The sequence below is a fragment of the Mustela nigripes genome, chromosome 2 (assembly GCF_022355385.1).
Source record: "Mustela nigripes isolate SB6536 chromosome 2, MUSNIG.SB6536, whole genome shotgun sequence".
Lineage (NCBI taxonomy): Eukaryota > Metazoa > Chordata > Mammalia > Carnivora > Mustelidae > Mustela > Mustela nigripes.
The window spans coordinates 90,806,098-90,831,497 of record NC_081558.1 but is presented as its reverse complement, the minus strand read 5'-3'; the positions used below and the strand labels follow the sequence as shown (position 1 = coordinate 90,831,497).

Here is a 25,400-nt window from a genome sequence, read left to right as displayed (position 1 = left end):
CTATGTTGCTTGTTCCTTCCAGGGTCCTCTCTCAGACCCAGTTTCAGATCTCTGTGCAGAGACCTCTACCCTTGTCAGCCCCCCAGCTGGCCTCAGCCTGGCTGCCCCTGGAATGTAAGTCCTTGAACAATGGAATGGCTAGACTTTGCTCTGCCCAGATTTACCCTGTCTCTGTAGATCCCACTCTGGGGAAATAGACCTTCCTGCCACAGAGTCTCCTATCTTTCCAAACCCACTGAGGGGTCCAGAAATTAGAACTGAAACTCTGATTTTAAATTGTGGAATGAGTCAGAGGGTTGACTCACGTGCAGCTGGGGTGGTGCTGGGGTAGATGGAGGAGGAGAGAGGTCCCAGCCTGTTTCTAGTTAGCATTTCACAGCCCTGTGAAAACTGGCACAGCCAGACTTCTGGTGTCTTGTGGGAAAAGAATGTACTCTGATGAACTTAAGCCTTCCAGAAGTTGGCCTCAGGGAAGATGAGAAACAGACTGACATCCCTCTGATGAACAGACTCCCCTCCCTCCCATTCTCAGGGCTCTCCAAGATGGAGGCAAGGGACCTTGGGTGGGCAGGCAGCCTCTGGAGTCTGTGGTGGCTGGAATAGGCAGGCATTTCTCTGACCTCACCACAGGATTTGACATGGTGGGGAGGTCAGAACTAGCAACATCAGAAAAGGAGGGTGATATGCTTCCATAAGTCAATGGAGAGTATCTGGGTACAGGGCCTTGCTGGAATGCTTGAAAAATGGGGGGAAGTGGCTCTGTTCCCTTCATGTGGGCCTGAGCTCCTAAAGGAAGCTGAGAAATCCACTCCAGGGAGAAAAGGGGTGGAGTGGACCAAAGAAAGTTGAGTCCCCCCACCCATCACCAGTTTTACCAAGGTCTTCCGACACAAGGTCTTTTCCTCCCCTTTCTTCTAGCCCTTGGGCTCACCAATCCCTGTCCCCTAGATTTTTTAAGAGAAAAACCTAAGGGTCTAAATTCTAGACAACTCCACTCTGACCAGAGGAAGCCGGCCATAGCCCCTCACTGCCAGAGTCCCAGGCATGAGTTCTTGAAAGTCCACACTGTGCCTGTCTCTGGTATAAACACCTGTGCTCACATCAAGGCAGGGGTGGCAAGTCCTAGCCACCGCCCTCTGCTCTTCCTGGCTCTGGGGCTCCCTGCCCCCAGGACAGCCAGATGCAGCTTCCCTGTGGGCAGTGCTCCTGGGGAATGAAGCCTGCTCTTCTGCAGGTGAATTTTGCATGAGTCACAGCCTGGGCCAGGGTGGATTTGGCCCCATTCAGGGCTGGCATAAGGAAAAGACAGTTGATTAGGAGATCTTGAATCAATTCAGAATGTGGAAGAGCCAAAGAGGAATTTCACACACTTGGGTGTTGGGGCCAATGGCCTATATTTTAAAGTACACGTTTTAATAAAGGCAGTTCCTGACACAGAGTGTGACATTCTAAAAGATAATGACAGACCATGACCCCCAGAGAGTTTTGCCTCCTGGACGTTTCATCAGGTGGAATTTCCTGAGGATTTCTGTGGTGCTGGCGGACGCTGCAGTGTGCCATGCGAAGGCTGAATAAGCCAGTCGACATTTTTATGATCTTCAGTGACCATACATGTCCCACAGAAAATGATGTTGCCCTTCAAGCCGGCAACAGTGTTTTCATAAATGTGCATATAGTAAAATAGTAAGAATCAGAGAGATCGAGGACTAGAAGAACTCTTAAAAGAAAACACGTATTTTCCAGGCCTTCATTTGTTACATGCTCCCGCAGCCAGCCTGGCCTTGTGTGTCTCACACGCACGCCTCTGGGCTGTGCATCCGGTCTGCACGTCCGCAGAGCCGGCCAGCCCTTGCTGTCCTGTGTGCAATGCACGGCCTCACCTATTTTATCACCAAAATAGCTCTTCTGGGGGTCAATTCCACTCCCTACACGTGGGCCTTGCAAACGGGTCTAATGCCTCCAATGTGTTCATTGCACCGCTCCCATCAGGATCTTGACCCTTCTGTGACACAGTCACAGACCCTTGACCCTTCTTGACACAGTCCGTGCCCTTTCCCAGCACCCACAAGGCGTCCAGGAGCAGCCGTGACTCACCCTGCTTCTACTTGAGGGCAGCTCGTACCGAGCCACAGTTTGTGCCATGGAGCGTGTCACCCTTATCTCTGAGCCCCTCCCATTGCTGTTCCCCAGTCCTCCTGAGGCTGATCTTCGTCTACTCCCATTGCTTCTTCTTAGCTCAGGGCCACTTTCTCCAGGAATCTTTTCCTACACCCTCTCCCAGCGACACTGGGTTTGCGCTTCTCCCACCTACTCCCTGTCCTCTGCCAACTCAGTGTGGAGCAGGCTACATCATTATTTATTGTGGTAATATATATGTATATATAACATAACATTTGCCATTCTAACTCTTTTGACGTGTAAAGTTCAATGGCATTAACACATTCGCACTATTGTACAACCATCAACACCATCCATCTCCAGAACTTTTCATCTTTCCCAACTGAAGCTGTACCACTAACTCCCAATTCCCCCACCTGCCCAGCCCCCGATAACCACCATTCTACTTTCCGTCTCTATGAATTTGCCTATTTGCATTTCTTCGTATGAGTAGAATCTGTGATGTTTGTACTTTTGTGTCTGGCTTGTTTCAGTTAGCATAATGTCTTCAGGGTTCTTCCATTTTCTACAGAGCGTGTCAGAATTCCCTTCCTTTTTAAGGCTCAGTAGTATTCTATTATATGTATCTATCACATTTTGTCTATCCATTCATTTGTTGATGGACGTTGGATTGTTTCCACCTTTTGGCTCTTGTGAATAACCCTGCTGTGAGCACTGGTGTACAAGTATCTCTTAAGTCCTGCTTTAAATTTTTCTGGGTATATACCCAGAAGTATAAATGCTGAATCACATGGTAGTTGTATTTAAAGTTTTGGGAAGAACTGCTGTACTGTTTTCCATAGTGGCCGCACCATTTTCCATTCCTTCCAGCAATGTACAAACTTTTCCCCCATCTTATATGAACAACTCTTGATGTTTCCTATTTGTTTTTGTTGTTGTTGTTGTTGTTGTTGATAATGACCATCCTGATGGGCATGAGAGGGTATCTTGTTGTGGTTTGGATTGGACCAGGCGACACTGTGGTTGCTTCTTCAGTGAGCTGTGTAGCGCAGTGGGCCGAGGCGTTTATAAAGGCAGCACCTGTGCCTGTCTCGGTCACCTCCTTGTCCCCCACCCCAGCAGAGTGCCTGCCCACAGTCACTATTCCCAAATGACTGACCAACTGAGGATAGATGAAATTTGGCCCAGGAATTTTTCTAGGACTCAGCATCCAAACTTTCCCCCAGTCTGGATGACTCTGACAAGAAGACATCTCATCTTGCCCTTCCTTGCTGTTCCTGGGACAGGCCTCCTGTTCAGTGGGAGAGCTCTGTAGGCCCCAGCAGTTTTCAAATGTATCCTATGAAACAAATACCATGTAGAAGGGGTAAGGGTTGGGCCAGGCTGGACGGAGCGTGCATGCCTGGGGGATGGAGAGAATCCCCTCATCCTGGGGGATGAGGAGGGCAGGCCCGCCCACCCCACCATCCAGGGCAGCCTGGGGCAGAGTGGAGCAAGAGGGGCAGATCCAGTCTGCAGCGCTCGAATTTCCTCTCTGTGGGGCTTTGAGGCCCACATAGATCATACCCTCTCTAGGAGTATTCCAATGAGAATTAAATGGGATTATGTTAGTGTGAAAAGAACAAAAACAGAGCAAGATCAGGGATGTCAGTGGTGTCCATTGGCTTAGACAAGGTAAGAGAAGAAGAGATCTTATGCAAGGGAGACCTCAAGAGCTTGCGAGGCCTTGGAGAAGTGCTGATTGGCTAGTGTGGGCCAAGTTAAAAACAGCCACATGGAAGTGACAGTCCAGCCAGGCCTGGTGCCTGCAGCCACAAACCACATGGTGCTCGTGGCATGATGGGAATCTCTGGGAGCCTCACAGAAGGGTGTCAAGGTGCAGTTTGGCTCCTGTGGGTGCAGCCTCAGCTCCCCATTTGTAATAGGAGGGCTTGAACTAGACAGTCTCAAGTCCTTTCCAACTCCCCGTGTTGTAGGATCCTTGGTTGCTGCCCACTTTCTGTAAGGACATCAAATGCCTTTGTGTGACACACTGCCAAGCTTATCCAGGAGTCAGGCTCCGAGGGTCCTGACACAGGAGGGATGCATCCCAGGTAGGGCTGACACTGTCTTCTGTGAGACAGAATGGCCTTTGTCCTGCTAAAGAGAGCCACACCCTGGGAACCCCAAGCCTGAGGCTGAGCACAGGGCGCTTCAGGCCAGCAAGCCTGGGTTTTGATCCTGGATCCCCCTTTTTCAACAGAGTGACCCTTTCCTCTGGGAATGACGGTTTCAGTCTCCATGCTCAGCTCCCCACCTGTACCCATAGAGGACAGCCATGGGTGGAAGATTCCTCTCCCACCCAAGAACAGCTGCTCCCAGAACAGAAAGGCCACACTCTGACCTCTGTGTCTTCAGTCACTTCCCAAAGGCCTGAGAGGAAAGGCAGGTTTGGAGACCTGCTGGTGGAACCAGAAGACCAAGTGGTGACTAGCACGCCCTCTCATTGCAGGGAACAGCAGCCACTTCCAAGCCGAGCTCTGTCAGAAGCACTGGAAGGATCAGCCCCCCAGCAAGTGCCATAGCACCACCCAGGACTCCCGGAAGGAGACCAGCAGCATGTGGGGTCTCATGGTGGTGGCCCAGCTGCTGGCAGGCATTGGGACGGTGCCCATTCAACCGTTCGGAATCTCCTATGTGGACGATTTCTCTGAGCCCAACAACTCACCCCTGTACATCTGTGAGTCACAGGCTTGGGGAAGCTGCAGGGAGGGGGCCTAGTCTTGAAGTGGCACTTGCTGAGGCACTAAGGGGCTGAATGGAGGTCGGACCCTTGTTGCCCCACAACACAGCAGAGGAGTGCCGAGGTTTTGGGGGGGTGCAGACAGATCTGGTTGCAAGGCCAGCTCTGTTACTTACCAACTGTGATCCTGGGCAGGTGGCTGGCCCCCAGGGCCCCAGGGTCCTCACCTGCAAAACAGGGCTAATAGTATCTGTGCCCTGGGCAGTCGTGGCATTAAATATGCAATGTATGTAACCTCGTAGCCCCACACTGGGCACCGGGGAGCTCCTTTACCAGCTCCTGGAACTGCTGCTGTCCAATCCTTTCGGCACAGACTGGGGTACCTGCATCTTCCCAAACCATCCACTTAGGGACCAGACGGCCTCAAGGAAGGACAAACAAGGCACATAACAAATGATCATCTATTGCTGCCATCCTTCCCTTAGAACAAACCTCGCTGAGCATTCTCGAGGCCTATGCCCCATACTAGACAGAGCACACACACTGGCTCAGTAGCCCCACAGCTGCTGCTGGGGCCCCCAGCATTGTACTTGCGGGGAGTTTGGGCCACCAGCATGCCAAGCAGGAATCGCTAAATGCTGGGGAGGCTTTCCCTCCTGGCGAGTGGGTCTCTCTGGCAGCTGGCTGCAAGAGAAGCAACTTTGGTTCTGCACATCTCGGGATCTTGAGTGATCCTGGTCTTGTCTATGGGAAATGCCCTGGGTGTGGACTTGTGAGGGCCAGAGGACAGACGGGGTGACAGCTCAGGAATCCCTCAGCTAGGGGGCAAACCTGGGGCTGACCCACTCCGTCAAGCTCCCTCAGCCTCCTTTTCCTACTCTCCCCTCCAGCCATCTTATTTGCCATCTCTGTTTTTGGACCGGCTTTCGGGTACCTGCTGGGCTCTGTCATGCTACAGATCTTCGTGGACTACGGCAGAGTGGACACAGGTGAGTGTAGGCAAGGATGCCCAGTCTGCTGTTGGTTCCATGAAACAACCTCCCCAAGCCCCAGCCAGGCAGGGCAGAAAATGAAGCTTTAAATCCACATGCTTGGGCCTCTTCCTGCCCTCACTCAGTCACCCCTGCCGAGCCTCAGACAGCTGGGACCGGGCCTCATGCTGCCTCTTGCACAGGTCCCTGTCTTTCCTTAGGAAGTCTGGAGCAGGAAACCTTGAGACTTGGGGCAGGGCCTCAGCAGTTGCCACCATAGCTGCCTATCTTGGTAGTGGTATTAAAAATAGTTGTATAGTCCTTGGATTCTAAGATGGTGTTTGATTATTTTTAAAAAAAGATTTAATAAGAGCTCTTTTGAGGATAAAAAAGAGGCACTACATAAAATATAGACATGGAATGCGATTCACATCATGTGGGACTCCATGGGCACTGGCAGTAAATGGGCTGTGTCTAATCTTCTTCTGCCTCTCACCAGCTGAGTGATTGTGAGCAAGTTTCTACATCTTTCTGTGCCTCAGTTTCCTCATCTGTAAAATGGGCCTAATGGTAATACAATAGAGTCGTTGTCAGGATTAGAACATGCCTGATCTATATGAAGAGGTTTACAGGAATGAGCTCTTATACTTCACAAAATGGTATGGACGAAATCACTGTGTATCTTAGAATGAGACGGACATAGGCTCTAAAGGCCAGGTAACCCCTCACGGGGGCAGCCCCTCAGGGAATCCTGCAAGAGCTCATGGCCTTTGTAAGCTCTGATGCCAGCCCACCCCTCAGAGGGCAGGGAGAGCCAGCCTCACAGAGGGGCAGGTGAAGTGCTTTGGAAGCTCCAAGGCAGGAGACAGGGCTCCTGCCTGAGGCATTCAGGGAGGGCGTCCCAGGCCTCTGACAGCTGCATTGAGCCTCATCGGGGGCAGGGGATGGGGGAGGATTTCTGCCTTCCAGATGGAGAAGAATACTTGGACAAGGCCAAGAGAGGGAACTTGCGTGGAGTGTGGGGGTGATAGAGAAAGCTCCCTCCCACCAGCCGGAAGATGTGGCTAGAAGGCAGGTCTGAGCCAGACTTACAGGAATGATACTCCCACCAGTTCCTGGCACGCAGATTGGAGCCTTCCCATCACACAAAGAATTTGGACAGGCGTTAGAGCCACTGTGCTGCCGGAGTCCAAAACTGCTGCTCCTGGGGGCCATCAGACCACGATGTCTTCCTTGAGGTGTCCCCTGCCTTTACTTCACATGACAGGGAAAAGCTGGGGGGAGCTTTCTGCCTCAGGGTCAAGCCATCTTTGCCCTTTCACTGGTACTTTCACTGGCACTTGATTCCTGCCTCTTAGTTGCCCAAAGAGACTCGAAGCTGAGCTCCCAGTACCAGGGACAGTGCCCAGTGATGCCTGGCATTGTTTGGCTGAGGGCCATTCTGCTATCATCTCCCTCCCTCCATGCCTACGTAGTTTCTTTACAGAGAGACACAATGGCAGACTTGGCAGCTGCAGGTGGGAGACGTTGCTGGAAGTATCTCCTTTGGAAGCTCAGCAACCCAATCTGATGACGGTTGTTCCCTCAGGCTCCAAAGGACTATGGGTCTTCCTTTCTTAGGGATCAATAACATTGGAAGGCAGTAGCATTCAGTGGTTAAGAGTGCAGGTTTGGACATCAGGGAGACATGGGTTTAAAATTAACCAAGGAGATCATACTTACCAGCCTTGACCTTGGACCAAGACAAAGCTAACATCTCTGATCCTCAGTTTTCTGATTGGTTGGAGGTAGGTGGATGGAGCCGCCTTCACTATTATTCCTACCAAGGGTTGGGAATAAAATAAAGTGAGTTCAAGTTTCTGATTCCTTCGGCCTGGGGATTCTCTGATTCTGGCTGTCATGCTCTGCAAACCAGCTGGCCTGGAGAGGGCCATTCAAGTTGTCTTGAATCAGACTCTAGCCCATGGCTTACCTCTTCTTCATCATGGGAAGAAAGTCCTCCTGATCAGAGGCCCTCTTTCCAGCAAAATGAGATCCCACATTCATCCAGAAAACAATTGTTCCCTTTGCTGTCTTTCCAGCTGTCATTAACCTGAGCCCCGGAGACCCCCGGTGGATTGGAGCCTGGTGGCTGGGCCTGCTCATCTCCTCAGGCTCCTTGGTTCTCACCTCTTTCCCCTTTTTTTTCTTTCCTCGAACAATGCTCAGGGAAGCAGAGGTAAGGTTCTGAGAGCCCATGACTCTGCCTATTAGAGTTCAAGAAAGGGAGGTGGGGGAAAAATGAACTGAGAAGCTTCCACAAGTGAAGCAAGTTCTGGGTGAAATCTAGAGAAGTTATAAGGTGCAGGACTCCTCAGAGGCTTGGAGAAGTAAGAGTGCTGGTGAATTTCCAAGAGATGGTCTCTCACCAGCCTTCCCTTACCACATCAGCATCTCAGACATCTGGAGGGTTCCAGGGAACACAGTTTGGGAAACAACAAGTTCACAGTTAAGAGTCAGGAAAAGCTGAATATATGACCTGGCACAGTTGGCCCATCATGTGTGAACCCGCAGGACTGACTCGGAAGGAGACCCTTGGAGCTGTAGAGCATGAGGGTGGGCTGAGAGCGAGCCAACTGTGGGCAGAGAGACCTTTGGTGTGTCTACCGGCCCTGTCTGCTGGGAAGGAAGTCAGAAAAGGACGAGAAGGGAAAATAGAGACAAGAAGTGTCAATGGGGCCTTGATGTTAGGCATAGGGTATGATCCCATAAAGTTCGGGGGTGCTGCAGTGACTGGGTGACCATGCAGGGGACAACATGGCAGCTGGGTCAAGGTTGGGGAGTCAGGAAGGAGGGAAGGCTGGCCATCTGAAGAGGCCTGTGTAGACATGTGGGATGGGGCTGAGCACCAGGGTGGGGGTTGCCGGGCAGCCAAGGCAAGGGTAGGGGCGACATTCTTGGAGAGGGTGCCGAGGACTCAGCAGTGGGCATATTGGAGGATAAGGGGGCCGAAGTTAGCATCAAGGTTTTGAGCCACAGCCAGAGCTCAACATTTGGCAGTGAGGTGTGTGAGATCTAGGCAGAGCAGCAGGAAGAGGGGCAGGGGTGGGAGGGCCTCCACTTGGCTTGGGGAAGAATTTCAGAGGTTGTCAGTGCATCGTGGTGGTTTGGGGGTCAGGCACACCTGAGTCTGGGTCCAGATGCTGAGTGATCTTGGGCAAGTTCCCTTGTTTCTAAGTTTCCTCTAACATACTGGAGATAGAGCACCTGTCTCAACCGAGGCTATGATGAGAGTTGAAAAATGTGGAAGCCTGGGCGTGGTGCCCAGTGTGGAGTAGGCACTCAGTGCGTGGGGACTCCCATGCCTGGTGGTGAGTTCTCCCAGGGAGCTCTAATGGCATCAGAGCTCGGGAGCCTTGCACACCGTGGGTAGGGGTTCAAAGCTGCTGCTGATGAGTTCACAAAAGATAGGCAAGCTCACTGAGGTGGTATGGGTAGAAAGTGTGGGCCAGGGTCCAGGATGGAGCCTTGAGCAGGACTCAGCTTTGGGCCCAGAAGGAAGCAGAGACTCTATAGAGGAGACAGTAAGAAAGAGCTGGAAACAGAGGTCATTCTAGACCAGTGTATCCCAGAAGCCTGCGGCCCCTGGAATCTGAGGATGGGGAAGAGGTATAGCCATGACAGACAGACAAGGGGTGAGATCTGATCGGACACCTTTTGGCATCAGGCAAGGGAAAGTTAGACACGAATAACATGCCCAGAGGAGTCTCCAGAGGCTTTGGCACGGACATGTCCTGGCCGGCAGCCGAAGCACGGGGCCCATGGACATGCAGGTGGCATTTGCTTGGAGAGATCATTCTCTACGCGCCCTCCCACACACCTGGGGATGCTCAGTGCTACCATCTCTGAGCCAGTGAGACCAAACCAGAAGGAGCAAGGGCACAGGGAAGGGGCACTACAGGAAACCTGGGCCTTAACATTCTCCCCCTTCGCTGCCCGCAGAGGTCTCCTGCCATAGAGGATGAAGCAAGGAAGATGGACGATGCCAAACCAAGAAGTTCCCTGATGGATTTCATTAAACGTAACCAACGGACCCCACAAAGCCCTGGGGCGGGGTGGGGGACTGCCCAGCTCATGGGCAGTTGAGGGTCGGGGGTGCCCCAGCTCATGTGGTGTGGTGTGTGGTAAGTGGCAGTAAGAGCAGGTGGTCCCATCTCTCAGGAGGGGTTCTGCCAGGGGTCCTGGTGCCTGCTTCTGTGCAGGTTCCAAGAGACTCAGATGTAAGCAGAGTCGGCCCCGCCTCCCGGCCCCAGGCCCCGTGTTCTCTCCCCTCCTTTCACACAGAGGTGGCTGTCATGTGGGGAGGAGTTTCCTGGTGTTAGCTCTATTTCTAGCCAGGCTTTGCCTGGTATCTTCTAGGCACACCCTCACTTTACTTAGCCTGTGAGCATGTCGAGTGGGAGTCGGGCAGCTGCGTGCCCCCGGCCACTGAACATCTTGGTGTCTTAGATCTGCCCTGAGGAAGACAGGAGGGCTGCCTAGAGGAGGAGGAAGGGCAGTGACTAGTCCCAAGGTAGCCCTGTGATGACTGCCATGAGGGCCTGGCCCTGACAGTGTCTGTTTGCAGGCTTCCCCCGTATCTTCCTGAAGCTGCTGATGAACCCACTCTTTATGCTGGTGGTCCTGGCCCAGTGCACCTTCTCCTCGGTCATCGCGGGCCTCTCCACATTCCTCAACAAGTTCCTAGAGAAGCAGTATGGCGCCTCCGCGGCCTATGCCAACTTCCTCATCGGTGAGTCCTGGAGGGTGGGGGTGCTACAGGAGCTGGGGGACCCTGCCTGGGCCCTGCCTCCAGGAGCAGCTGGACCCTCCTCCACCCATCCAGGGAGGGGCGAGGTCAGACCAGACACAGACAAGAGCCAGAGGAAAGAATTTTAAGGACATTTTTCCTGGTTAGCCATCTAGAATATTCTTGGCAGATCTCTGGGGCCCCCATCATTCCAGGCAGGGATGGGTGGAGGCCAGGGTCTGCCTTCCTCCCCATCAGAGGAACTGGAAGTCTGACAGCCTCCCAAAGGCCCTGACACCACCAGGGGCAAAAGAGGAAAGAGAGAAGCTAGAATTTGAGGTTAGGCAAAATGCCTTGCGGTTTTTTTTCCCTTCTTCACCAAGGAACTGAATACATTCACCTGGGTAAGGAATATGCGGCCCGTGATTCTCCACCCTGGCTACACTTTGGGATCTCCTGGACAAATTTAAAAAAATACAGATGGCCAGGCTCCATGCTCAGTCCCTGAAAGCAGAGTCTCTGGGTGGGGCCCAGCATTGGTGTTTTGTGCAGCTGAGGTTGAGAAGTACTGACGTGGTCCCACTAAGCACCAAAGTGAACTACTGAGCCCCGTCTACAGGTGAGCCTGGCCATGTGGATGTGGCAAGGTGGTCAAGGCCTTGGCCGTGACCTCATCCCTTTAGCCTTCAGTTACCAGCTAGCACATTAGACAGGGGTACCACTGTGTGACCCATGTGGTCACAGTGAGAATGCAATGGGGGGCCAGGTAATGAAAGGTGCTTAATAAATGCACCGTCAACTCACCTCCCTCTGGCTGCAAGGACTCACTTGTTTCTTTATTCTTTGCATAAGCAGGGCAATGTGCTAGATGTGCCTGGCAAACAGTAAGTGCTCATTTAATGTCAGCTAGTACCATTGCAATTGGATGTATCAAATGTTCCTTCAGGGAGCCATGCCCCTTATCCAAAGTTCAGCCCAGTGTCTTGGTCCTGCCCCCACTCCCAGTCCTGTGCACCCAGACCGCTTCTCTTTTTCTGTAGGTGCTGTGAACCTTCCTGCTGCAGCGCTGGGAATGCTGTTTGGAGGAATCCTCATGAAGCGTTTTGTTTTCTCTCTGCAAACCATTCCCCGCGTGGCTGCCACCATCATCACCATCTCCATGGTCCTCTGCGCCCCGCTCTTCTTCATGGGATGCTCCACCCCCACTGTCGAGGGTGTCTATCCCCCCAGGTAAGAGGAACTAGAGGTGAGAAGATCCCCTTTGCTGAGGCCAGAGCCTGGATCTGGCTGCCATCGTCTTCCTTTCTGTTTCTACAACTCTCTGCTCTCCTTTTCACTCTTTGATCTAACCGTTTATGTGGCAACGTAGAAAATGAGGTCTTGAATCGTATGCTCAGTCCTGAGAAGAAATCAGAGGGTTCTAGTGGGCCACCAGCCATGGGGATCAGGGCTCTGTTTTTTTAAGGAGCACCAAAAACTAGTTAGTTGAGTTTCAGGGTGAATCTGTAGGGCTGCAAGCCTCAGGAACCAGGAAATAAGCTATGTTTAGCATCCGCTCTGTTGCCGGCTACAATTACAAAGTCTTCTTGAGCTGCTGCAGAAAGATGAGAGACGGGGACTTGAAAAGATCTGGGAAAGAACAATGAAAGCAATGGCAGAAACCAAAGATTAGGGCAGGTGAGGAAGAGGGCAGGTAAAGTATACCTGTCAGATGGCATAAAGCAACCTGGCCCCAAGTTTGAAGTCTGGCTTCATGTTCAGCAAGAGCTTTAGGGGCCTGTGAGGGGAGGGTGCTGAGCAAGGAGCGTGTACTTTCTCCTGGGTGCCCCTTCCAACCACCTCTTCTTTTAGGTCTTGCCTAATGAGATTGCAACACTTGGAGAAACTACCTTTCAGTGCTCGTGAGGGGTATGAGGGAAGGGAGGATTGCTCAGGGCAAAGCCCTACCCGGTTTGTATTGTTCTGCAAGCTGACTATGGACTGAGAGAAACTGAGACGACTTTGAGCTTTCGGGTGGTTCTCACTAGGAGCCTTTTTATTTTTTCAAAGATTTATTTACGCAGGGGCCCCTGGGTGGCTCAGCCAGTGAAACATCTGCCTTCAGCTCAGGCCATGATCCCAGGGTCCTGCGATCGAGCCCTGCATTGGTCTCCCTGCTCAGCGGGAAGCCTGCTTCTCCCTTCGCCCCTCCCCCTGCTTCTGCTCTCTCTCTCAAATAAGTAAATGAAATCATTTTAAAGATTAAAAATTTTTTTTAAAAGACTTCATTTATTTATTTGAGGGAAAGCAAGCAGGGGGAAGGGGAAAGGAGATGGAGAAGGAATCTCTTTGCTGAGCGCAGAGCCCAACTCTAGACCCTGAGATCATGACCTGAGCTGAAATCCCGAGTCAGATGCCTGACTGACTGAGCCACCCAGGCACGCCCCCAACCCTGCAGGGAGTTTTTAGCACAGGGCTTTGTCCTCAGACTGGGGTGAGTTCTAGCACAGTGCTTTGTAGCTGGTGACAGTTACTTTTCTAATCTTCAGTGTTCTCATCATGAAAGGAATATGATTAATTGTCGAATTGCCATAGTGGCAGCATGAAAAGTCTTGGGCACTGTGCCTGGCACATAAGAGATACCCCATTAATGTTAACCATCAGCAGTGTATTCTTTCAGCAGAGCCCTGATCTGTGATTTGTCAGCCTATCCCAACTCCCCCCCACCCCACCAGAGGAAATAATCATGAATGTCAGATGAGGAGGAATGGTGGGAATGACGAGATCAGCTGGTGAAACCCCCTGGATTGTAGTGCAGGGGGGAATGCAGGGACCAGGGGCCCCAGTCTTCCCTCACCCCCAAGTCCAGGTGGAGGAAGAGTGAAGGGAAGTATTGCCTGTGACTTTGGTGTAGCATCTGCCATCTCTTTCATTGGAGTCCTGGTTGGTTGGTTGGTTGTCTTAATGCCCCTCTGTGGTGTGGGGTTTGCTGACCACATCCTCCTGGCAGCAGTTGGTGATGCCATGAGCACTGACCAACCCGTCAATTCACCATTGGCTCCAATAGGCATAATTCAGATCCCAGGGTGGCGCTGGCCCGAGATAAACAGAGACACACAGGCACACTAACCAGGCGGGGAGCTCACACTGGGCTGGCGTGGGGAGGTTTTTCTTTTGGTCTTGCTTTGTTTGATTCCCCATTTCCTGTTTTGCTGGCAGGACATCAAGTTCTATACATCTGCAGTTTCCCTCCTGCCACAGGCACTGCTCGTGCCCAGATTCCGTCTTCCACCCAGTGTGCGGAGACAACGGAGTTGAGTACCTCTCACCATGCCACGCCGGCTGCACTGGCATCAACATCAGCTCCATGACCTCCAAGCAGCTGGTAAGGGCAGGAGAGGCCCCATGGGGGTCTCTGTGCTCAGCGCAGGCCCTCGCAGACTGCTCCTCAGCACCAGGATGGGCAGAATGCCACCCAAGCCACACTCGTTCTCAGCCTCATGGCCTCTGCGCCACACCCACCCTCTTTCCACCTCCCCTTCCCTAAGGTCATGACCAGATGCCTACATCCCAAAGTCAATTAAAGATTGGCCGATGTTCAAAAAAATTCACATTCTTGAGGCCCAACAATGCTCAGAGCAGAAATGAGCCAAGCACTCCTTCAGCTGACACCTTTGAGTCACATCCTGACGGATCCTAAGGGGCAATGCTGGGTCCTGCATCCTGCCTGTGTGGAAAGCCACAAGAACAGGCCCAGAGGAATCGAGAGCAGGGGGTCTTCTATGATCAGAACCTGGAAGTGCGATCTAGGGCATTTGGTCGAACCTCTCAGCCCTGACTTGTATATAACCTTACAACTGGTCTGAAGTCATGCAGCTACTTGGGGGCAGATGTGAGACTAGAACCCAGGACCCTGCCTCAGTCTGGGACACATCTGTTCAAGGTCATGGAACTCCTAGCCACCAAACTTGACTTATGCAGCCCACATTCACTGGGTCCACAAGGTGAGGTTCTACCAGCCCTCTGAGGGCTAAGGCTCCTGGCTTCTAGGGTCATCCAGAAGCAAATCAAGTTGAGACACATATTCAGTTATTCAGCAAATACTCAGTGACCAGCCAGCACAGCCACAAGTGTGAGGTCTCAGTGGTGAACCCATCAGACAAGGTCCCCACTCTCTTTGAGTTTTCATTCTAGCAAATAAATGTACAAGGTAATCTTAGAATGTAACCCATGCTGCGGAGAGACTTAATGACTAGCCTCTCTAGTTGCTGGAGGCCCCCCTGAGGAGGTGGCATTAGAACTGAGCAACCTGAAGAAGAAAACCCTAGGAAGGCCTGGAAGTGAAGCCTTCTAGGTAAAGGAATGGCAAGTGCAGGGCCCAAGGACATGACAGAGACAGGCACAGGAGAAAGCTGAGAAGGCCAGGGTTGGCGCTGAGAGCCATGCCACACCCAGGCCAAGGCTGGGCAGGCTGGGCCTAGGAGCTGGATGTGCCTTTTGCTGAGAGCAGTGGGAAGTCTGTGCAGTTCTGCTAGAAATGCCCGAAGGAGAAGAACATGCCTCATTCCCTTAAGCCCGTATGGAGGCCATGGACAAGGCTGGCCGCCACTTTAGCATCCTCCTCCAAGAGGACTGGGCAGGGCTGTTCTCACAGCCACCTTCATGGGCAGAGGGAGGACAAAGAGTGCAAACAAGATGGTCTCTCCATTGTCTTCTAGTCAGAGGAGTCTGTGGTGGCTTCTGTGGTTTTCTTATCTTTATTTACTTACGTCTGACTCATCTACTTCCAGAAGTTACCCTTGACAGGTTTCCAAAAACAGCACAAATCCATTCTCAAGAAAAGACAGTAGATTATAAACAGAAAAAAATGTATGTTAAAAAAAAAAACGCAGACTGAAGATAAATAACAGCTGTATTGTATATGACTTATTTCTGAGCTTCCCAGCAGCCAAAATAAAGAGGGTGCATAGCTTCTGCCATCTGCCGGAAAGAAGCCTGCTAGCTGGTTAATTCTAGTCCTAGCCTTGTAACTGCTGGGACATTGAAATGGTCATAGGCTAGTCCATCAGATGCTGTAAGAAGAAAGGTGAAAACCACCTGACGTGGGCAGTGGCCCCCAAAGCCAGTTGTATAAGAGTGCTGAACCATATGAACCGTATGAACAGACCAGAGCCAGGGACTCTTTCCCTAGAGTCCTTCATGGCTAGGAGCTCCTCTCAGGCAGGAAGCTCTGGCAAAGGCCTGACTGATAGAGAGCTCAGTGGATTCTGCTGGGTTCCCACTGATGTTTCCTGTTTATACCATTCTTGTTTTCCCTGTAAGAAGCATACAGACAGCAAAAACAAGCACCCATAAAACCGCGGTGGTTGGGCACAGGGCAGCCCCACCATGGAGAGAGCCCTCCCCTCTCCACCCCAGTCCCCTGCTGGGTAGGCCCTGCCTGGCCATGGGATCCCACCTGTCCTGGTAGGGGTGGAACTGGGGAGGGGCCCCGCCCATGCTCCATGACCAGTTTCCTTGAAGACAGTTTTGATGGCCCAAACAGCCGTCAGAGGTGGCATCCGTGGGGCACCTCGGAAACCTCACCAGGTCTGCTCTCCGGCCTCCACATGCATCATTGCCCAGCTCCCCAGACCCAGGGGACTCTCTGGCTGGAGCTGGTGCCAGCCTTTGAAGTGTGTGGCTGCGTGATGATGACAACAGATCTCCCCTCCCTCTCCTTTCCAAGACGTATCTGAACTGCAGCTGTGTGACCGGGGCGTCCGCTTCAGCCAAGACGGGATCGTGCCCCATCCCCTGTGCCCACTTCCTGCTCCCAGCCATCTTCCTCATCTCCTTCGTGGCCCTCATAGCCTGCATCTCTCACAACCCTCTCTACATGATGGTTCTGCGGTGAGTGCTCCTCTCCTTCCCCCATGCTGCCTGCCCTGCCTGCCGGCTTCTGTCTCTCCTCTTTTCCTGCCACCAACAGAGATCCCATCCCCAGGAGGGCAGAGCCACAAAGGGCTGAGCCTTGAGGAAGCCAGGCTGCCTGGCTCCACACTGTGGACATACCTGAAGATTCACTTATGTTTAAATCCTGAAAGAACTAAGAGGAAGGAAGAGAATTCAGGTAGATGCACAAAATCAAGATGAAACAAAACAAAACAAACAAAAAAAAAATGTGGAAAGTTCCAGAGACCGAATGAGGGCTTTGAGAAAGGATGAAAATAAGAAAAGCCCAGTGTGCTAGGAGCCAGGACCAAGTTCTCAGGTCAGAAGAGAGAGGCTGGCCAAGGTGGGAGGGGAGAGCAGAGGTGTCCCATTACGTGGCGGTGGCGGTGGAATGCCTCTGAGCTTTTGAAAGGGAATTGACCCTTCCTTCACCTCACCCTCTGCCAAAGAGAAAACAACATTTCAACCAAGTTCACCTAACCCACCCCTGCCTGCCTTTTTTCTGTCCTCACCTTCCTTGAGAGCAGAGAGGAAAAAACACAGGACCTGGACGTCCAGTGCTAGGGTCAAAGACCCAGCTCAGCCGTGCACTGGTTGGATGTCCTGGGATGTTGCCGACCTCACTGAGTCTCAGTTTCCTCATTTATGAAAAGAGGCTCGTGATATTGACCACAAGGGACTGGTGTCAGGATTATCTGATAAATTGCTTTGTAAATATAAGGTACTCTATGTATTGGTTAATTATCACTGTTAACCAAATTCTAAGAATTATTAACAGCTAGCTAGGTGCCAATGGCCTATTTTTCCCAAAAGGCTAGGAGATGAAGAACAGAAGCAGCCATCCGTCAGGGCCTGGGATTTTACCCTGTTGACAAGTTAGCTTGCAAACTACCAAGCTCCTGTTCTTGTTACTATTTCGAGAATGCAGGTGGGAGATAGGAGACTCGTGGTTCCAAGACAAAGTTCTGTTACTCCCAGGTGCATGCAAAGGGCAGGAACCTTGCATCATTCATCCTTGTGCTCCACATCCCAGGGGGTGACCCGGAGGTCCCAGGTGTATGCTTCCCACACAGTGAGCTCCTGTCATGGTAAGGAACACGGAGCTTGGGAAAGCCACCACCTACGTAGACCAAGCCTGCTCTTGGTCTAGTGTAAGGTTTTACCCCATGCCTCCGGGTGGCTTACTGCAACCACAAGCCTGAGAAGTGGCCCAGGAAAAGAGCAGTCAGAATTTTGTGTTCTGAGCACATTCCACGGGAGCAGGTGGGGCTGCTCAGAGCCGCAGCATGTTGCCCTTCCCGACACCATCAGTACCCTCTTTCTGTCCCTCCCCACTCTGTGCATTCCAAGCACCAGTGCTTTCATCCAAGACCTGGAGTGGGGTTACTTCTTGCACCTGGGCCAGATGGGCCATGATGGACCCTGTAACCCCAAGAAATATCATGAGTGGCCGTGACGAGGAGAGGGAACAGGATAAGGACATTTCACAGGGAAGTTCCTGAGCAGCAGGTAAGGGGCAGTCCCTGTCAGTCGGCCTCCCAGAGGGCTCCATCAAGCATCAGGGCTAGGGAAGCTGTGGAGGAAGAGCATCCTTTCAACCACAGGACGGGCTTTCCTAGAAAACCTCTGTCTTCTAAGTCTGATCTGGAGCTGGAGCGAAACGGAAGAGGCCCCAGCATCCCAAAATGGTTTAAAGATAGATCCCACTGGGAAAGATGAGAGAATGGATGCTATTTAGTGTGAAGAAGGTGAGGCTTAAAGAGGACCGTGTAGGTGACCCAAGTGTTATTTGTACCATGGCCCCTAACCAGGTGTGGAAATACAGGCTGGGAGAAATTTGGGAGGAGACAGTGGGCCAAATGCCAGAGTAAGTTCACAGCCAATGAGGGCAAACACCAGAAGGGGCTCAAGCTGTTCATCAGAAGCCAAACTGAGGAACCCAAGCCACGTTCAGTCCAGAATCTAGGAGAGTCTGCTCAGGGACAATGACCAGGACTATTATGAACTTGGGCCACTGGAGGAAACTGTGGGCATAAAGGGAGTGTCCACTAGATTGAGATTTGAGGCACCTTTCATGGGTGGGGGGTCCCAAATGGGTGCCTCAAGCCCGTGAGCATTTGTTTCACTGGGCCATCCCTCAGAGGACCTGGAAGAGGGCTCTTTTCCGTGTTGCTAGCAGGAGTGTGGGGCCAGAACAAAATGTGTGCAGAGACCTGAACATTACTTCTGAGTTCCCTTCCTTGATGTCCCTTCTGCCCCAAAAGCCCTTCCCCCATGGCACCCACCCTCCAGGAGTGTGGGTGTTCAGAGCACAAGAAGCCTGGTGCCTCTGCAGGCCACCTCCTGGCTCCCCACCTTGTGGATGGGGTTTCCCTCTCTGCCCCCTGCCTAGCTGGGATGGCAGGGCCTGGCAATACCACTGCCAGATAGCTTCACTGTCTCTCTTTGAATCTCCTTCCTCAGCTGAACACTTGTCCTCTCTTGAGGGAAGAAGGGTAGGGGCAAGACCAGCTCTTTCATTTGCAGGACCCAGTACAAATTGAAAATGAGAGGCTCCTGGTTCCAAAATTATTAAGAATTTCAATAGAGCCACAGTAGAACATTAAATCCAGCCTGGGGCCTTTCTGAGGACAGGGCCCTGGGAGGCAGCACAGGCCACACACCCACAAAGCTGGCCCTAGGTAAAGGATTTTTTCAGTTGCACACAGAAGCCTAGGGCCCAGGAGCCTTAATTACACTTTCATCGGGGCTTTATTGCTATTCACACTCCACGGGAGTTGTTCAGACCTGCTACTGTGAACACACCCTTTCCCATCCTTCTCTCCATTCCCAGCCTCTTCTGCCCTCTGCCTTTTGAAGGGGGCAGGGGCAACCCTAAAAACCACAAGACCAGAGGCTCTCAAATTTGACTGTGCAACAGAATCTCCTGAAGGGCTTCCCAAGGCACAGATGGCTGGGCACCACCCCAGGGGGACCTGATTCTTAGGTCTAAGGTAGGGCCTGAGAATCTGCATTCCTAATGAGTTCCCAGAGGCTCATGCTACTGGCGCGGCGACTACGCTTTGAGAACCACCAATTCCAACAGGAGCACTCGGCCATGGTGAACCCAGCCAGCCAGGTGGCTGTCGGGCCATTTGAGGGGAAGTTCTGGCTGACTCTGCGGCAGGCTGCCCCTGACCGAGCCAAGGCACAGCCCCGAGTCCTCTGGCTCCTGACTCTTCCTATCTTCCTTTTCAGTGTGGTGAACCAGGATGAAAAGTCATTTGCCATTGGGGTACAGTTCTTGCTGATGCGCCTGCTGGGTAAGTGTCTGAGATGCCCCCTCCTTCCTGAAGAGGGGCTCCAGGGCATGGGGGGGACGGGGCTGCAAGGGTCAGGCGTGGGGGAAACCCTGTCTCTTCTCTGCTGTAAGGAGGGGCAGTACATCATCAACACGTCAGCAAAGGCCAAGACCCTATGTGGGCGGTTTCCCCGTTACTTGGGGTTAGGAAAGATTCCATCTATGGCATTCATTCCAAACAAAACTATGCAAGAAAAATGAAAAGTGGACACAGCTGAGGATACCTAATAAAGAATTGAACGCAGGTATTTTTTTCATCTTTCTCCAAGAACTGGCTGTAGGAACAAACCCCTGCATTCTTGTCCAGCCAGAATAGCAGTTGAGCCCGGCCCTGGCTTCCCTCCCACTTTACAGAACTCACTGCTCCTGACTCTATTCAGCCAGTGTTTCCCAGTGTGAGGCCCTCTGCCGGCAAACCCAGTCTACACTCAAGCTGCCCAGAGACCTCAGTGAAACAGAGCCTTGCTTGGGGGAGCTGAGAACACCTGGCCCTCTCCCTGGGGGCACGGCTGGGGAGGTGGCTCATGTGTGCCCCTCGCCCACCCTCTCCCAGAGGCTCAGGCTGGACCATGCCTTCGCGACCCATCCATGCCAGGGCGCGCAGACCCTTGCAGGGCCTGGTAAGCCAAGTAAAGGGACCACGTGGAACGGAGTATTGATTCAGGATCCGGCGGGTGCACACAGCAGCGGGGAGCATGGCAGCCACCTGGGAAGGTCTTCAGTCACTGTTTGAGGGTCCTGGCTGGCCTCCAGTGCTGCCCTGCAGAGCCCGCCGTGCCTTATTATCCGGGAGCCAGGCTGCACTTGGCCCTCCAGCATCTTCCCTGATGGTTCTGGGCTGTGTTGGTGATGTCCCTCCTGGGACCTGCTGAGCCAGAACCTTTGCAGGGCCGTCTCCCATGGAGGTTGGGTGGGGCATACAGATGATGATTAAACCAGTCTTTTCCACGGGATTTCTCAGCCTCGGGCTCCTGGCTGCCCTCATGCCAGCACCGCCCCTTCAGAGCCTGCTGCTTGGGCCTGTATTACCAGCGTGGAGAACACAGGGCAGCGGGCTCTGCCATGTCCTGGTGGCTGAGCTATGGCCATCTTCACGGCTCCTTCTTACCACACAGCACTCATGTGTAACTCACTCTGAGACCTGTGCTGGGAAGGAAGCCCCACGTTGCACCCAGCGCAGCCCATGGCCCAGATGGGCCCTGAAGAGCTTCTCCCAGCCACCTGGGAAACAACCACTGTCCCACCACTCATGGCACCTGCCGCCTTTTTTGGTCCCTTGAGCTCAGACAACTCGATATGGGATCACAGTTAGAAAATCCAGGCTGGAGGTCTTCCATTCATCACCCAAGAATGCAATCGCACTCTGGGGTAGAAGGCAGGATTTCCCATGGATAAAACCCAGCAAGTTTAAAATTACCCACCAGGACTTGGCCAGTATTGTTTCTGGACTTTGTTTACTACATAGGAATTTTTTATTACTATTACTTTATTTATTACTATTATTTTATTATATTATATTATGACTATTATTTTACTACTATTATTTACTATGTTGGTGGACAATCCCCATGGCCAGTTTCCATGCCCTGCTTAGCCGGAGACTCTGAAGTGAGCAGGGTCTGAGTAGAGAGGCTGGTTCTCAAACGTTCCCACTTATGGCTGGAGCCACAGGCAGATCTCCTCTTTCATTCCTCCTGAAGCAGCTTCTCTCAGGATCCTCCACAGGGTTGGCCCGGCTGTTCTGAGCGCAGTAGTTCAGGGTGTGGATCCTGGACAAGTTCCTCCCTCGTCCAGTGACTGCCTAGATCCGTAGCTAACAAAACAGGGGTCATTCTGAATACTTAACAGCAGGAAGGCGTCTAGAGTTTCTGCTAGTTCGGGTCTCACCATTCAACTGTGGGAAAGTTCAGGGGGCTGGGGGAGAGACTCTGAGCAGCCAGGGTGTCCGGGGTCTTCCGGGGGCATTGTCTAAGGCAGCAGGCAGCCTGGTGTCCTGGAAGAGCATGGGTTTCGAGGACACAAGGGTTCAAAGTTCAGCCCCGACCCTCTTGGTTCTGAGAGTGTGAGCTAGCCATGCCCACCTTCCTCTTCCTTAGAATGAGGGCACCCACCCACCTCCAGGCCCTGTTAGGACATGAGGAGTCATTGCCCTCCAGAGACCCCTGCCACACTGTGGAAGTCAGCATCTCTCCACCTGAGGCCAGTCCAGTGTGAGAACCGTGTTGTCTGTCTGAGCTGGCAGCTAGGTGACCTCTGTGACTCACTGCCCTGAAAGGATGGCTCAGGTCTCTTTTCTCTCCTAAGCCTCTAAGGAAAGAGAAATTCAGTCTTCCAAGAAAGCTGTTTGGCTGTGCAAAGGCACTACAGTTCCCAGGGGTGGGGCGGAGCCACTCTCATTCATGGGAACCATGCAGGGGTCCTGGGGGCAAGGACGGCCCCCTACCCTGCCAGGCACCTCCACCTGCAGCTCTACGTAACCTGCGCTTTCTGAACTCTCTTCCCGTGGACACCAGCCTGGCTGCCCTCTCCAGCCCTGTACGGCCTCACCATCGACCACTCGTGCATCCGGTGGAGCTCACAGTGCTCAGGGAGGCGTGGGGCCTGTGCGTACTATGACAACGATACTCTCCGAGACAGGTGAGGGCCCCGCATGCCCCTATGGCCCGGTGGTAATGGATCCTTCCCTAAATGGTGACAGCGTAGTCCCTGGGCCGCTGCCCTTCCTGATGGCCCTGACCCTGGGACATGGGCTGCGGAGCTGCGGCACCCCCTCACCAGTTCGTCTCCTCCTGCCCCCCAGGTACCTGGGCCTGCAGGTGGGCTACAAGGCACTGGGTGTGCTGCTGCTCTTGTTCATCAGCTGGCGGGTAAAGAAGAACAAGGAGTACAACGTGCAGGAGAAGGCGGCGGGCCTCATCTGACCCTTGACCCCCGGCCCAGCCACTGCCTGCTCCAGAAAGTGGACCCTGCCCCTCCACAACTGTCTGTATTTACTAATGTTAACATATCGTTTCCGTTTTTTTTTAAATAAGAGAAAACCCCAGTCACCATTTGCCCTCTCTGCCTCCCCTCCACCCCTCTCCGCTGCCAGGATTCCTCGGGTCCACTGTGTACCTGGGCTGGATGGGCACTGGACCGGAGGGCCAGGCCTTCTCAGTTCCCTGGGAGGCAGCCCTGTGCCCAGGATCTCCTCGGTGCGGGATCTCCCAGCAAGGATGCAGCCCCTGCCCCCCACCCCAGCGTTGTGGGGAAGACTTGGTTTCCTAAGTGGAGAGAGCAAAGCATTATCTCCCCAGAGCGAAAGGGAGAGGGCTGGGTTATGGTTAACAGCCAGAGGCAGGCTAGGGGAGGGAGGGGCTTGGCTGTAACCCCCTTTGTGTCTTGGTTCAGCATCAGCACAGAACCCAGCGGGGACTGGCCTCCTTCCCCTCAGATCTTTGCTTCCTGCCCCACAACGCCATTTTGGAAGCTGCCATGTTGGGGAGTATGGCCAGCCGATCCCCTCTCAGGTACCACACACTCGGGTACCAGAGCAGAGACCAAGATACCCCGAGGGTGGGTCACCCACATGCTGTTCCTCTTAACTAGATCCTTCTGTGCTAAGAAAGCCACACCATGGTGAAGACCCAAGGAGGGCTGTGAAGTGGTCAGTCGCCCAACCTCCCCCACCCTCTATGTGAGGACGAGACTGCTCAACTCAGAGTGATGGGAAGACCCTTCCTGAGTTTCCTTGGGAGCGGATGAGGTGGCCGCTCATGGGCTTCCCTGCTGGACCTCACCCTGTGTGCCGAAGAGTAAAGACAGGCAGTCTGAGATGTCAGCAGAGCAGGCCGTGAAGCTGGGGGCGGGGGCGGGGGGGTGTCAAGGGCTGCTGAGCTGGATGGTGAGTCCATGAAACAGAAGCCAGGGTGGTCGGCTTCTCTGACTCCAGACGTGCCTGTGTTCATCAATGTGTTCTCAGCCTCTCCTCACTGCCCCTCCAGTGCCCAGGGTCGAGCAACCCCACTGCTGTGTGGTGAAGGTTCAGAATCAGATGTCCACAATGGAGGCCTTTCATCAACAAGTATTATATTTATTGCAGACCAGCTTTGTGCAAGGCAGTGCCAAACATGGCTTTCTGCTGGGCCTTCCTAGGAGCTCCCCTTCCTTCCTCCATCCACACGGGGCCTTCTCCCAGAGTGTGCTCTGTGGGCAGCAGCAGGGGAGACCCAGAACAAACCCAGAGACTGTCAACAGGATCTTGACCATCTGTGTCCCACCAGAGGGCCCTAGCACCTGGCCCTTTGCCAGACAGAAACCTGGCTCACTACGTCCTCTGGAGCAGCTGGAACCGGTTATTGCCATCCATGGCCCTCTTGAGTGCCACTCCTCTTGGAAGAACCCTCCAGTAGCCTACCAGAAGCCGTCTCTGGAAAAGATCCCTGTGGTGGTAAGCCAAACTTGTATGCCAGTGGCCAAACTGCTGTGAGACTGAAGTCTTTGTGAAAGTCACACTGCTACACGTGGCCTTATCTCCAAAGATCTCACTCAGGAAGGGAGGCTCCATGCAACTTCTGGGGACAGTGACAGCATTTTAAGATGGTTCTGCTTGGAAAATGGTTCCCTGCTAGTAGTCCAGGTCCTCCTCTCTGTGATGTAACCAAATTCTGGAGGCACTGCCTTCAGCCGAGCTCATGAACAATGAATGCCAACCTGCAGATTCTGGAAGACTGGTTGCCCTCCCAAGGCTTTATTCTATTATGATGTTGCTATTAATATATTATAATTTTGCTATTGATATTACTCGGTTGTGAATTTGTAATGTCATCTGTATCTATCAGAGAGCCAATAGAACCTTTCTGGCTGGAGGAGGGGCCCATGCCACAACCACAGGGGCACCTGGCCATGGGGATCAGAGGTAGCATGACTCCCCACCCATCAGCCTGGTTCAGAGCCGGCAGCAGGTGCTTGCTGGTCCTTCGGTGAAGTTCTGCAGACTACTATCAAAGGCCCACGGTGCCTTGAGTTCATATCTGGAGGTGGAGTGGAGCACCAATAGCTCAGTCCATGAGACAGACCAGCATTCATATCCTAATTGTCACTGGTCCCTTGGTCACAGCCATCCTACCCCCTCCCCACGGCAAAGCTTTTCCCCTGACGGCCAGCAGAGACTATAATGGGGCCACCTTCATTTCACTTCTAGAGCAAACACTTCTAAGGCTCAGCAAACTTCCTGGAGGGCTGGACACTCACAGAGGATGTGGTTAAAACCTAGCTTCCCAATCCCTCCAGCCAGTCCCCAGGGCCTATGGGAGTGGCTCCTGTCCCAGGCCCCTCCTGTGAGGCCAACGTAGGGAGTCCCTACACCTGGGTGGTGGGTCTTGAGTGCAGCAGAACCTTGGTGACCCCCATCTGTGCTTGGGCCGCTGAGAATTCAGACTCTGTAGGCCCCTCTGAAGGGGAGGGGTGCCTGTTCATCGGATTCCCTGGGCCGCTGCAACCAGGAGACAGTGGGCATGAACATCAGAGCTCACTGTGCTGTGTTAAGTGCGTACCACATACTGAGAGGGGGAGTCTCACTCTCCCAGC

The 25,400-nt window shown here is 53.0% G+C and overlaps 1 protein-coding gene across 1 annotated transcript in view; it reads left to right on the top strand.

Annotated features, from left to right (window-relative positions):
* SLCO2A1 (solute carrier organic anion transporter family member 2A1) overlaps nucleotides 1-24,614 on the top strand; it is a 77,285-nt gene extending 52,671 nt beyond the window's left edge. The window contains exons 4-14 of the mRNA XM_059390947.1: nucleotides 4,610-4,837; nucleotides 5,731-5,829; nucleotides 7,893-8,029; nucleotides 9,793-9,871; nucleotides 10,418-10,582; nucleotides 11,620-11,809; nucleotides 13,778-13,943; nucleotides 16,287-16,450; nucleotides 19,730-19,794; nucleotides 22,346-22,469; nucleotides 22,633-24,614. Coding sequence (XP_059246930.1) covers nucleotides 4,610-4,837; nucleotides 5,731-5,829; nucleotides 7,893-8,029; nucleotides 9,793-9,871; nucleotides 10,418-10,582; nucleotides 11,620-11,809; nucleotides 13,778-13,943; nucleotides 16,287-16,450; nucleotides 19,730-19,794; nucleotides 22,346-22,469; nucleotides 22,633-22,753 — 1,538 coding nt within the window. The 3' untranslated portion in view covers nucleotides 22,754-24,614. The remainder of the gene's footprint in view (nucleotides 1-4,609; nucleotides 4,838-5,730; nucleotides 5,830-7,892; nucleotides 8,030-9,792; nucleotides 9,872-10,417; nucleotides 10,583-11,619; nucleotides 11,810-13,777; nucleotides 13,944-16,286; nucleotides 16,451-19,729; nucleotides 19,795-22,345; nucleotides 22,470-22,632) is intronic.
* The last annotated feature ends 786 nt before the right edge of the window (nucleotides 24,615-25,400 follow it).